Genomic DNA, 13100 nt, shown 5'->3' with positions numbered 1-13100 from the left:
AATTATTGAGAAAATTTTCTAAACTTGCTATTTATTTTATACAGACAAAGAGCTAAATTTTATAAAAATAATATAATTCAATCGGTAATCCACTTTTACAGTCTGAAAACAAAGATAATTGTCAACAGTTTTACATAAACTCTCTCTCTGTGTGTGCCATATTAGAAATCCTGACGTCGGCAAGCACCTGGCGCAGGTTAATAAGTGGTTAGTAAGGCGCTAAGGTGTATCCTGGGGGAAGTTACAACCAGAGTGGTTCCCCGTTGCCTTCTCTGGTGCACGATGTTACGCAAGGGGAAATGCCTTCTGGGAAGTCTTCAAAGGAAACTGGCCCCTATTCAGGTGTTACAAATGTGGAGAAAACCCAGAAAACTCCACATGGCCAGCTGTCTGAGCGTGGTGCGAACCCACGACCAAACTCCCAGTGTTTAGCAACAGAACTACTAGGCCACTGGTGGGCACTTACATAAACTAAAATAAAATATATTTTATTAAACAGTAAGAATTTAATACTTACATATCACTTTTTTCTGCCTGATATAAACGATTTGATACAGATGCTAAAAATGCCTGAACGCAATGAGAGTCGGTCTTTAAACCAGCTTTCAATGCCCTGTACAATACAATTTTATAATCGTTACTGTAATAAACAACTTTTAATTTAATATGAAAATTTATTCATCTCTATATTTTTCCTTGACATACCTGCATAAATTTTCTATTGCGGTATCTCTCAGAGATTCAAATGCAGTTAATGAACTTGATACTGTTCCAGGACTGAGAGAAAAATTTGAGTTTTCTGTGACCATAATACTCAAAGCACCACTGCGCCCGGAATGATCAGATGGTTGTTTGTGTAACTTTAATAAAATTGGAGAAGGATTTAAAAGAAAATCCCTCAATGCCGTTATGCTGTAACTTGAAAGACTTGGAAATTTTTCGGCTAATCTCCCTAATCCCTATAAACGAAATCAACTATGAAATATTTTCTAACAAAGTATGAATTCATTATACCCATTTTACTTTCTATGAGACTGTCATTTGAATTAATATACAATGAATTAAAAGATTAACAAGAACTTATTTGTATAGCTTTTTCTAAATAAAGATTACTCTGTATATTATATGTATAAAGAAATTATTTTAATCACAGGTTATGTGGCAACTGTTACAAATACAAGTTTACATTTTATGTCAACATGAAGAAACGTCATTAGTTTTTTTTCTGACATGCAAGTTTATGACAAATAAGGTGCAATGCGTTGTTCTCGTTGTTATATAATTAATCAAATTAGAGAGACAAAATTAGATATAACACATTTACACATTGCTAGATTTACAAGGTATAACACTTCTCTGTCCCTAATTTACTGACCCTAAAGTTGACTTTCTATGTGGCATTTTAAAGGATGAATGACAGTTCATAGATTTAATTGCATGGATTTAAGTTTGAGAGGCTATAAATTGCCAATGTCAAAACATTGGAGAGAAAAATACAACAGAACCCTTTTATGGATATGTAAGCTGGATATGTAAGCTGTAACACTACTGATTCTGATCCCCAAAGCTTTTTGAATGAAATATTCAATCAGTAGTGTTACAGCTTACATATCCAGACATGTGTGAACATATATTTAATTTCATGTCTAAAATTCAATTAACAGTGCAACTATGGGTGCATTCTTTTATTCCTCCATGTAACTCTGCACGAGCAACATCCGTTTAAAAATTCTTGTGGAACGTGTTCCTAAATTCCAGTTGGAGTGCGCGTCATGAAATGGCAAAAACAGCCGCTTGTAGCAGTAGTTTACAGTGAAAAGCAACATGGCATCCTCCATGGCTCAGATAGTTTCGTTTCGAGGTCCATTATGTGGTTTTATGAATGAAAATTTAGAAGTTGTGAATGCTCAAGTTAGTGCACGCAGTGATGAAAGTGTCTTTTTGAATTTTTTTCAAATGGTAGCCGGCATTCTAATTTTTTTCATGGCTATTTTGAAGGCTCTTTCAACAAATAATCCATTTTATGGTTGAAATTTCACAATTGGGACCCTTCTTTTGCCATTAAAAACTCATATTTTAGAATTATGGATTCCTCCATCACGATACTATCAATAGCGTGGGCGCCACCATCTTTCTTTCTTTAACAGTCGTTCCTAAATGCTTACAAACAGCAGCGCACTCCCGTAGTAGCGGAGACGCAGAGCGACCACTATTAACGAACGCACTCTATGAGGATAACACAGTCATAAAACTTATATATGAGAAAAAACATTAATAATATACCTTTATGAATATTTTTATTTACTTACTTCTAGGCAAACTATTAAGAGAGGCATATGAGCCAATGCTAATTTATATGCATGAGAAGAATTAATTTTTTCAGTTAATCGACAACATAAATTATCAGTTCCTGTAGGAAAAAAGTTAATTGTCAGTCAAAAATAAATTATATAATTTATCTGCTAATTAAAATCTCAAATTTACCCATTTCGTCTGACACTGCCCAAACTAAAAGATCAACGCAAGCCGCGTTAGTTTGTACATTTACTTTAAATTTATTAACAGTAGCAAAATTAGATTCTCTATCTTCTCTCTCGCTAGCGTCATGGTGTTTTGTTTGCAGTTCCGTTTGTCCCGATAAGAAAAGACCTTTAACAAATTCCTGAACATCTCTCATAAAAGGTGGCGGCAAATCTAAAAAAATTAATAGCGTTACAATGTTTCTTATAGGTTATAATTATAATTTGAGAAATAATTACAAGTCAAAGTGAAAAACTTAAAAAGTTTAATTACCTTTTTGTCTCTGAAGAAGTTCTCTAAGCAAAGTAACAATAACTAAGTTGAGTGTTTCACTAAATGTTTTATATGGAAAAATTTTAATTTGACCAGTCTAGAAATAATATTAATTGAAATACTTTTTAAATTAATTTAAATTTTATTTTAAAATTAATATTAAATAAAAGTGACTGTGTACCATATAAACTTCACCTGCTTGATCATCGACAAAATGAAGAAATTCTTTTGTAAGCAATTTTTTAGCCTGAAAAATATTTTCGAAAACTTAACAATAAACAAGCAAAGAACTGTCAAATTTATTAAATTTAAATTTTAAATTTTGGTCTTACTATAGCAAGTACTGTCTGTAAATGGACGATAGAAAACATTAACGGATTGTCTTCGATAGACAACGAATCCAACGCCAAGATCTTTCCAAAACTGGATCCGAATTTATAAAAATACGAAGAAGAATCTTGAGTTACGGATGTTTGACTATATAACGAGGCTCTTTTATTCGAATGCTCGGCGGAACCGGCCAACGATAACAAATCGGCACCAGAATCGTGACTAATGATTCCCAAAGATGAAATATTTCTAGACAATCCTGACAGCGTTCGGGGTATAATAGGTCGGAAACTGTTGAAAGTACGAAACTTTGAAACTTTATTTGACGAAGGAGTTCCAGTTTTATTTTCTGCGCTTTCGCCGTTAATTTCGGAAGCAGACGTCAATGGGAACAGCGAACATAGTAAAGGACCAGATTTACTTGCACGACCAATAGCTCTTGCAGTTCCAATAAAAATTGGGAGTGTTGCTTTACAAAAAGTAACTGAAATAGAATCTATATTATATTTTTTAGCGGAGCAGAAATTTATTGATTTATTAAGAAAATATCTTTTTTAAACATGTATAAAGATAAGTTTACACTGTCGTATGAACTAATATGAACAAATTTAATGAAGACTAATCAAACCAAAATGTTTCTCATATCATACTATGTCACACAAACTGGGTTAAAACACAATTGGTTAAAAAGATTTTGAATTCAAGGTGTAAAAAGTTAAACTGTCTTGTAAAAGTTGGAAAAATTTTTCGGTTACATTATACAAACTCACTTTTTGTACATTTCAAGCATTAACTTTACACACCGAACAAACACTTTCGAACCGATTTACAGGCCTACCACAGGTTAGAAGCCATCCAAAGGTGGAGTCACATTGAGTTTTAAAATGGAATAATTTGTCAAGGAATCTTTGAGTTATTCTTCTTTAGAATGCAACATAACTCCTTCATCTTTGGATGCTTCTAATCCGAGGCAGGCCTGGAAATCGAGCCGAAAACATTAGTTTGGTGTGTGAAGTTAATGCTAGAAATGTACAAAAAGTAAGTTTGTATAATTGTAAAAAGTTAATTGGCTGAACCAAGTTCATCAAAAGGGGACAAACTGTCAGTTTGAATCTAGTTCTTAGTGGTTCGTATGACAATGTGTACATAGCTTAAGCAGGTATGCACGTAATACCTTTAGCAGTACTTCCTTTCGGACTTTTGGAATCTTTATAACTTTGACAGAAATTTGCTAACACACCCAATAATTCAATCTGAGCTGAAATAATCTGTAAGTAAAAAGTTATATATTTATATTACTTTTTATTATATATGTTAAATATCAATAATCGACCAATGTAAAATAACTGATATAAGATATTAATTACTTACTTCTTCTCGCACATTCTCACAGAAGCACGCAATATCACTTAGAAGAGTATTCAAGCAAAAGGAAAATCTTTCACTAACAGGAATGCCTGTAAAAAATAATAAATAAGGTAATATTTTATTATATTATGAGATCTTATAAATTTAATAATAATTTAAGAAATATAATTAGAATTTTTTTTACATCTAATTAATTTACAATAATTTAGATCGGGGATTCCCAACCTTTTTTAACTATCAATCTCTTTTAAAAAGAATTTTTCCGACAGACCCTCTTAATTGTATTTACCAAATAAATAAAATTAATATTTAATTATTTTACAAATAATTAAATATTAATTTATTACATATGCATGTATATGTATCTAATTTGCTTATTGATCCCTAAGGAATCGATACAGACCCCAGCGGGAAGTGGATTTAGGTAATAATATCCACACACAATTTATCTTTTGTGTAATAAATATAAAAAGAAAACTCTTATTTGAAAACTTTCAGGTACGTATGTAATTTCGCACATCATTACTCGAATCTTTCCACCCATTGGACACTAAGGATTTTCTTATGAATTTTAAAAAATTCTTTATTAAAGTGTATATTGCAGCAACAGCATTCATTTAATTTATATTTCAGAAGCTTAAAGATAGTTAAATAACTGGAAACACATGCATAATTATTTTGTTTTTTCTTCAAAATATACCATATTATCTGGCGTATAAGACTACTTTTTAACCCAGGAAAATCTTCTCAAAAGTCGGGGGTCGTCTTATACGCCGGAAAATACGGTAGTCGTTTTTATGTATAAATTATTAAACTATGTAGTTTATTATAATCAATTATTATTTACTGTTCTAAATTGTTTATTTATATACAGGGTCTTCTAAAATGAATGCTACCATTTTAAATTATTGTAACTATGCTAGTTATTATCTGAGAAGTATGTGACGTACACCAATCGATAGAGAAACGATCCGAGTTTCATTTCCCATCTGCATTCAAATGTCCCGTCATTTACCACCTCTAGGAAGTGCCATAAATGAAAATGGCAACTCTACGACAGAGACGTTCTTTTGCATTTTGCAGTTCACAAGGTCGGAATCATTCGTAATTGTGCAACATGAATAATCTGTAGCTGTAGAATTGTGGTTGTGATGAGTAGAGTGTAGTAAGAATTTGAGTATTCAGTTGGACACATTGAAAAATTGGGTTAATGTTACCTATGGTAGCGAATGTGGCGGCTCGTCTCTGAAACAGTGGGGACACAGGTTCTAACCTAACCTAACCTATTCTAATAATTTGGTTGGCAATAATTATGGTAATTTATTAGAATAGGTTAGGTTACATTAGAACGTGCGTCTCCACTGTTCCAGAGACAAGCCACCATGTTCGCTACCATAGGTAATATTAACCAGAAATTGTAATGGGTAAATGTAAAACTTTGGCATTTTTCCAATGTTTTAATGTACATTAAACATTCTCAGATAGCAATTAACATAATTATAATAATTTAAAATGGTAGCATTCTTTTTGAAAACACTATATTTATTTATTTATTTATGCTGTTTCTAGATGCAAAATAGATAAATTACAAGAGTAAAACCAGATATTCATTTTTCTTCTATCCAGTTTATTTTTAATTGTAAACAATATCTTACAAAATAATTATACCAGATTTTAAAAATATAAATACAGACTTACGATCAGAATCGTGAATCTTGACCTCATCCAACCAAATTGCTTTAGTTAATCCACGTAACAACCTCAGAAAATAGGGTACTATCAATGATTTGTGCTAAAAACGTTAAATAAAACATATCGTTAATGGTAAATAAATAAATAAGAAAGATACTAATAAATAAATAAATACGCACTTGAAATCCAGATTCTAAAAAATATATTCCTAATGCAACGACAGCATCCTGCGCTCTTTGATCTAGACGATAGAAACCTTGGGTAGTTTCTTGTGGGCAAAGAGAAAACAGCCGATTCAACTGTTCAATTAAAAAATTAAGAAGGAAATCATTAAATGAAATTGTTAAAAATAATTTTGATACATAACATATCGATACACGAGCACGTAAAACAACCAAAATTTATAACAAAGACCTCCATGGCCCACTGCAAATTGCAAATTGAAAGGTTTTGAGGATGACGATGTTACTGTACATGTTATTGGTAAATCCCTCAAACTGGAAATATCTGTGAAGAATGCAGAATATTTTGCTTGCCGACCATGAAAAAGAACTAACAGAAGAGCTTCAGCAGCTAAAAGAGAGTTGTGAGGATACACATGCTGTATTTTTAGAAGACATTAACCTTCTGTTTGGTGCTTGGGAGAGCTAGGGTCACCCAGAGGGTAACAGGGGCCTGACAAAATACATATTGAGGTCCTACAGCAAATTAGATTATTATATTAAAAGAAGTAAAAAAAAATAAACCATTGTGTAGGGACTCCTGCTTCCTCGAGGCCCAGAATAATTTGTTCCTTTTGCCTCTCCTCTGGGCATCTCTGGAGAGAGCATCTTACAATCCTGACATTGAGGGAACTGAATTGGAAATCTATAATTCTGAGGACAGAACAAATTATTTGAAGAACCTCCAAAGAAAATGGCAAGAGCAGACAACTTCGGGCATTTTTTCTCAGAGAAAAAGTACCTAGATTTGCAGCCCATCTGTGAACTTCTCCCAAAATCCTTTTGAAAACATACATACATACAAGAAAGACCTTGGCCGTACACAAAGTGTTTAGCCAGCAGAAAAGAGGGTAAGGAAAAGGGGAGGGGAAGAAGGAAGGAAAGGAGAGAGACAGTAGAGAAAGGTGAAAACTATGAAAACAATAATTCCCTGTCCACTTCAACTCAACTTTTCCCATCTATAACTGACTCATTTAAATATATTCAAACAAAAATTATTTTTATATAACATTTAATGTCATGCCTATACTTATATTATTATTGTTTAAGATTTTACAGGGCATGTCAGATTCCTTTATCAGGCTATTAAGGCTAATTACCAAGTAATTTGGCAAAAGGCGAGCCACCAAATAATCATCTCTCGTTAAATATAATAATAATAAATTAATTAATTAATTAACAGCCCTATAAAGGAATTCGGTTGTTTATTTGAAATTTCCTAATTCAGAATTCTTATAACAAACTTCTCCCTATATCAAACAACTGATAACTCTTGGAAAATGCAATTATACAAATACAGGTACTCCTCACTTTACGACCAAGTTCCGTTCCGATGACACGTCGTTAAGTGAATTGGTTGATAAGCGAGGAGCTTGCACCGGGAATATAGGATCATTGTAAAATTATCCAAATTATGCAACAAACTTCAAATTTATTCATAAAAAGACTATTATAGTATGCTATTAGCCTATTATAGTAAGAACAAGCCTATTATAGTACACTTAGTGCGCATTTCACCATTTGCCACCGACCGACACTCAAGCTGAGAAAGGGGATTCCCCTAATTGCAGGTCGAAACTCGATTAGTCGTAAGTGCGAGTGGTTGTTAAGCAGATAGGTCGTACAGTGAGGATTACCTGTATATGAGATTTATTACACTGTATAACAAACATGTTCTATAATCTAATGTTAAATCTTTAATTCAAATTCCTGCTTTTATGTTGCGCAGGAGTTTCATGTATACAAAGCACTTATTTTCAAAATGTCTCTTGTCCATTTTTCAACTTTATTGGCAAATCAAAATAAATGTTCTATTGCATTATAACTCTATTGAATGCCGTAATATTTCCTACTCTACTTCTCGAGTTCAATAAGAGTTTATTGGGCTGCAATTTTCAAATTGCAGATCTATACATTTCCACTGTCGTCCATCGTCCTTCCTCAATCTCGAGAATGGAGCAAGTTACATGAAAATCAAGACCAGATATGAAAATCTTACGGCCAGAAGACCAGATTTACTATATATGAACTTCCACTTGAACCAAAGTCTGTTTGTTTGTTAAGTTACGGCAACGCAACACTTGGGTGATCTGCCTAGGTGGAATGTCTTCCGGGAGGTCTTTTCAAGGGTAACTGGCCCCTATTCAAGCATTACAGACGTGGAGAAAACCCGTAAAGTGGCCAGCCTGTCCTGGCGAGGTGCAAACCCACGACCAAACTCCCAATGTTCAGGGAACAGAACTACTTGGCCACTGGTGGGCCCTGGACCAAAGTCAAGTGATTTTTTAAATTAAAATATTGTATGATTAAAAATTGCAGCCAGGCATTGATGATGTCACTATAAGTAACTGCTCATTTTCAACGTCTTAGGCAGCGTTACAGAATAATTTCAAAAATTAGTTTGGACAGAGAACATTTTGAAAAACAATTAGTGAAAAGACATGCAAGGACGAGGGACAAGGGACATATATTTTGCACTGAAAGTTTTTACTATATGATGGCAGCCATCTTGTTGTGAACAAGACTCGTATCAATTAAAAACTCATATTTGAGAGAAATTTTTCAGTTTATATAACATTTTGAAACAAAATTAAAGTAGAAATAAAAGGAGAAACTGTCAACAAGCTCCAGCTATGAGCATTACTGTCTTCAATAATTATGAATGGTTTTGAATAGACAGAGGCCATAGCTATCAAATTCTGCAATTTCTTATCAATCAGGCTACTTTTGAAGAACATTCGCTGTGATTTTTGTGTCATGGTTGCAATTTATCTTGTTTATTAAAACATTTATTTCCCAATTTTTTATTTTATTTTATTAACTACAGATTTCTGATATCTTTTTTTTTAACTCTTTCTGTCCTGTGGGCACCAAGAGGTGCCCAGAGGGCCTCTTTTAGCAAGCCCGTTATGGGTTCAGCCAGACCCACAACGGGGTGGCTGGGTGATGAGGGACAGGGATCGACATATCCGGTCAGATCACTCCCGAAAAATTCTTGGAGATTTTTTGACCCATCCAGATTCAATCCCAGGTCCCCCAGAGAGGTAAGCTGCCACCTTAACCGCTCAGCCATCCAGCCTATTTCTGACATTAAAAGCAAACACCTATTAATTAAAGCTGGCATTTTATGCTTAGCTTTTTGGGTTAATGTTACCTATGGTTCCAAGATGGTGGCCTGTCTGATTCCAGCAAATAGAAGAACGGAAACAGTTGAGACGCACATTCTAACCTAACCTAACCTATTCTAATAATTTGGTTGCTAATAATTATGGTAATTTATTAGAATAGGTTAGGTTAGGTTAGGTTAGAGCATGCGTCCCCACTGTTTTCCTTCTTTTATTTGCTGGAATCAGAGACGAGCTGCCATCTTGGAACGATAGGTAACATTAACTGCTTTTTGTTGCAATAAAACAGTAGTAAAAGTTTTAGTCAGAGAGTGCCCCATAAAGGACCTTGAGCACACAGTTGTCCTTAAATTAGCATGGTGGCTGACCGGTATATCTTCTAAATTAATTAGTCTGGAAACAAATATTAGATGAAGATTTGGATAGTGTAACTGGTAAAGCATCTGTATAGTAAGCAGAAGTGCAGGTTTGAGTCCCACCCCAGGCAAATCTTTCATCCAGAATATTTTTAACCTAACTGTCAATCAGCCTGATAACAATCTAGCAGTATCGTCCAATTATAATTTTACGGTTAATAAAGAAAAAAGCAGAGCAGGATCGTATTAACCCACAATCAGGCCCCTGGGCTTTAAAGTATTTTGGGCCCCCTCCAGCACTTCAATCTTTCATCTTGCTACAGCTGACAGTCTGATACTGGTACTGTACAGTAAGTATTAAACCACAGTACATACACAGCCCCATTTATGTACATTTTTGCAAAATAGTATTTAGTTAGCCATTTTTTGTACATCTTTCTGTATTGCAGGCCCATTTCTGAGGCCCTAATGGTTAAAACTGCTCCGAAGCAAAGAGCTAAATAATGTTAACAAATACTGCTTACGAAGAGAAATTTAAAACTAACAAATACAGAGTTAAATACTTTTACAACAGAAAAAAAATTATTTTTTATCTGATAGAATGTTGCATAATTTTAAAAAATGCATATCACATTATAGTCATTGCAGTAATTTTTTAATAAAAACAAAGTTTCAATTCATAAATTTCTTTCACTTAGATGATTTTTAAATATATTTTAGCAGTTAAAACAAACAAAACTGATCAAATCAAAATAAAATCATTAACACTAGAATATATCTTCGCTTGATATATCTTTATTACAAACTACTTCATTATCTATTATCATTTATCGAACTACAACACAAAAGTTTATTTGTCAATCTCTCAAATACAAAGGTTCCTGTTAAATCTTGGTGTTTATCTCTACCGCACTCAATGGATTTTTCAAATGTTTACAAATTCCATAAACAAGGCAAAGCATTCCTTTCTTTAAAATTCCTTATTTGACATCTGATTGAAAAGTCTTAGAAGCAGACAATTCCAAAAACTTCTCAGCATCGTAATCAAAAATTAAACAATCTCTCAATTACGTGCTGTTCCAAATTCAAACAATCAAGGTTTTCGCTTGTTTACTTGTTTAGTTAAGTTACGGCAACGCAACACTTGGGTGATCTGCCTAGAGGAAATGCCTTCCGGAAGATCTTTTTAAGGGTAACTGGCCCCTATTCGGGCATTACAGACATGGAGACAACCCAGAAAACTCCGCGTGGCCAGCCCATCCTGGCGAGGTGCAAACCCACAACCGAACTCCCAGTGTTCGGGGAACGAAACTGCTTGGTCACTGGTGGGCCATTGAGGTTTTTACTATGCTTACGATCCTGACACAGATATTTTAAATTTAAATTTGACAGAGATTTTTACTGTTAAGTAATAATAATTTAATCAAATCAAATGAACTACAGATCAATTTTTAAGTAACTTATTATTTTACATTGATAGAAATGGAAAAAATTTAAAGCTATAAAATTACTTATTCAACAAATAACTTAAAAATTTATATTTTTTAGCTAAAGTTATATTTCTATTTTGGGTTAATGTTACCTATGGTTCCAAGATGGCCGCTCGTCTCCGATTCCACAAATAGAAGAAGGTAAACAGTGGGAGCGCACGTTCTAACCTAACCTGTTCTAATAAATTACCATAATTATTACAAACAAAATTATTAGAATAGGTTAGGTTAAGTTAGAACGTGCATCCCCACCGTTTCCTTGCTGGAATCAGACGAGCCGCCATCTTGGAACCGTAGGTAACATTAACCCTATTTTGTTTAGCCTTAACTAAAACTAATGAAAGCAATCAAATATACAGTAGTTCAATTTTAATTTTATAATGAAATACATCGCGTAACTGACACAAAACTACCAATAAATCATTTCCAAACAACAGTAACGCAAAGCTTTAACTGTAACATTTCATATCTGATACTACTACTGCTGAATTAAGAATATTGAAAGAATTATTTACAAAATAAAAAATTAGTACTATGATTGGTTACCAAACAACTTCAACAAGTTTACATCTAAAGTTATGAATTCTAAATGAAATAAGTAAAAATATTGGGTACATTCCGGTACTAAAATGCATTCTGATATTCACAGATGAGTTCATCATTGCAGTAAATTGATGCACATCACACTCATCCGGCCACGAGTATGACAAGCCCTGATGAAGCAATACGGTGGTCTCCATTTTTACTATTTGTCCCAGAGTTATTTTGACAAAATAAATTAGCAAATGCCAGCTTAGTACTGTTTGTTATATTGCCAGCTTATTAAACCATTCACTGGTGCGTAAGTTGTGAATGAGACTGATTCATACTGGAATGTACTTGTTGTTAAAAATGCAATTGTATAGGAGTAAATTTTAAAATAGTATTGATGTATATATATCAAAATATCTAAATTTTGAATTTGATTAATAATTAGCATAAAGTTGTTCTTACAACAATATCTTTTAAAAACAAATAATAAGTACAGATAATGGACATGTCACCTGATAAAGTGGTTTTAATACAGCTGGATAAACATAGTTCGTTCGAAATGAACTATGACATTGGCTCGTTTATCCAGACGTATTAAAGCCGCTTGCAATACATCCTGACATTTCATTCACCCAGTAATAATTTATCACTCTATTTAAAAAAATAAATAAAATAATAAATGCTGTATTATAGTTTAGTAACGACTCATTCTTTCTCGTCTATTTTAAACATGTATAACAGTTTTCTTTTAAATGCAAGTAAAAAAGTAGTTTGATAATTTAACCTATCCAATTTACTTGGACCTGTTCTATTAAAATTATGATTCTCCTTATCACAGTCATCTAAAAGACAGAAAGCATCATTTAAACATATAATTTTCACCAAATTAACAATAAATAAATAGAAAATGTGTTTAATAGCCATTAAATAGGACTATCTAATGTTAAAATTACTCATATCCTGTATGAATTCTTTGAAGCATATTTAAAAGATTTATTAAATTACTTTTAAGTGGATCACTATTTTTTCCTTTGTAAGTAGAATAAATAAACAAAGAATATATTCGAATAAGTAAAACCGTTTTCTTTATTCAAAAATATTCTTTAGCAACTGAAGAAATTCCAGTTTTATAACAAACTTGGAATATTTATAATCCAATTATCATAAATAGCTAATATAAATTATCGTTAATGA

At 32.9% G+C, this 13100-nt stretch overlaps 1 protein-coding gene across 1 annotated transcript in view; it reads right to left on the bottom strand.

The window, feature by feature from the left end:
* Nucleotides 1-13100, bottom strand: part of Pi4KIIIalpha (phosphatidylinositol 4-kinase III alpha) — a 35577-nt gene that overhangs the window by 17277 nt on the left and 5200 nt on the right. The window contains exons 2-12 of the mRNA XM_067285006.1: nt 6363-6482; nt 6190-6283; nt 4495-4580; nt 4298-4391; nt 3126-3607; nt 2975-3040; nt 2794-2890; nt 2485-2694; nt 2310-2410; nt 706-959; nt 518-613 (exon numbers count right to left, since the gene is read on the bottom strand). Coding sequence (XP_067141107.1) covers nt 518-613; nt 706-959; nt 2310-2410; nt 2485-2694; nt 2794-2890; nt 2975-3040; nt 3126-3607; nt 4298-4391; nt 4495-4580; nt 6190-6283; nt 6363-6482 — 1700 coding nt within the window. The remainder of the gene's footprint in view (nt 1-517; nt 614-705; nt 960-2309; nt 2411-2484; nt 2695-2793; nt 2891-2974; nt 3041-3125; nt 3608-4297; nt 4392-4494; nt 4581-6189; nt 6284-6362; nt 6483-13100) is intronic.

The sequence above is a fragment of the Centruroides vittatus genome, unplaced genomic scaffold, assembly GCF_030686945.1.
Source record: "Centruroides vittatus isolate TY-2023 unplaced genomic scaffold, ASM3068694v2 scaffold_149, whole genome shotgun sequence".
Lineage (NCBI taxonomy): Eukaryota > Metazoa > Arthropoda > Arachnida > Scorpiones > Buthidae > Centruroides > Centruroides vittatus.
The sequence above is the reverse complement of the archived record's forward strand: the minus strand, read 5'-3'. Positions and strand labels throughout refer to the sequence as shown.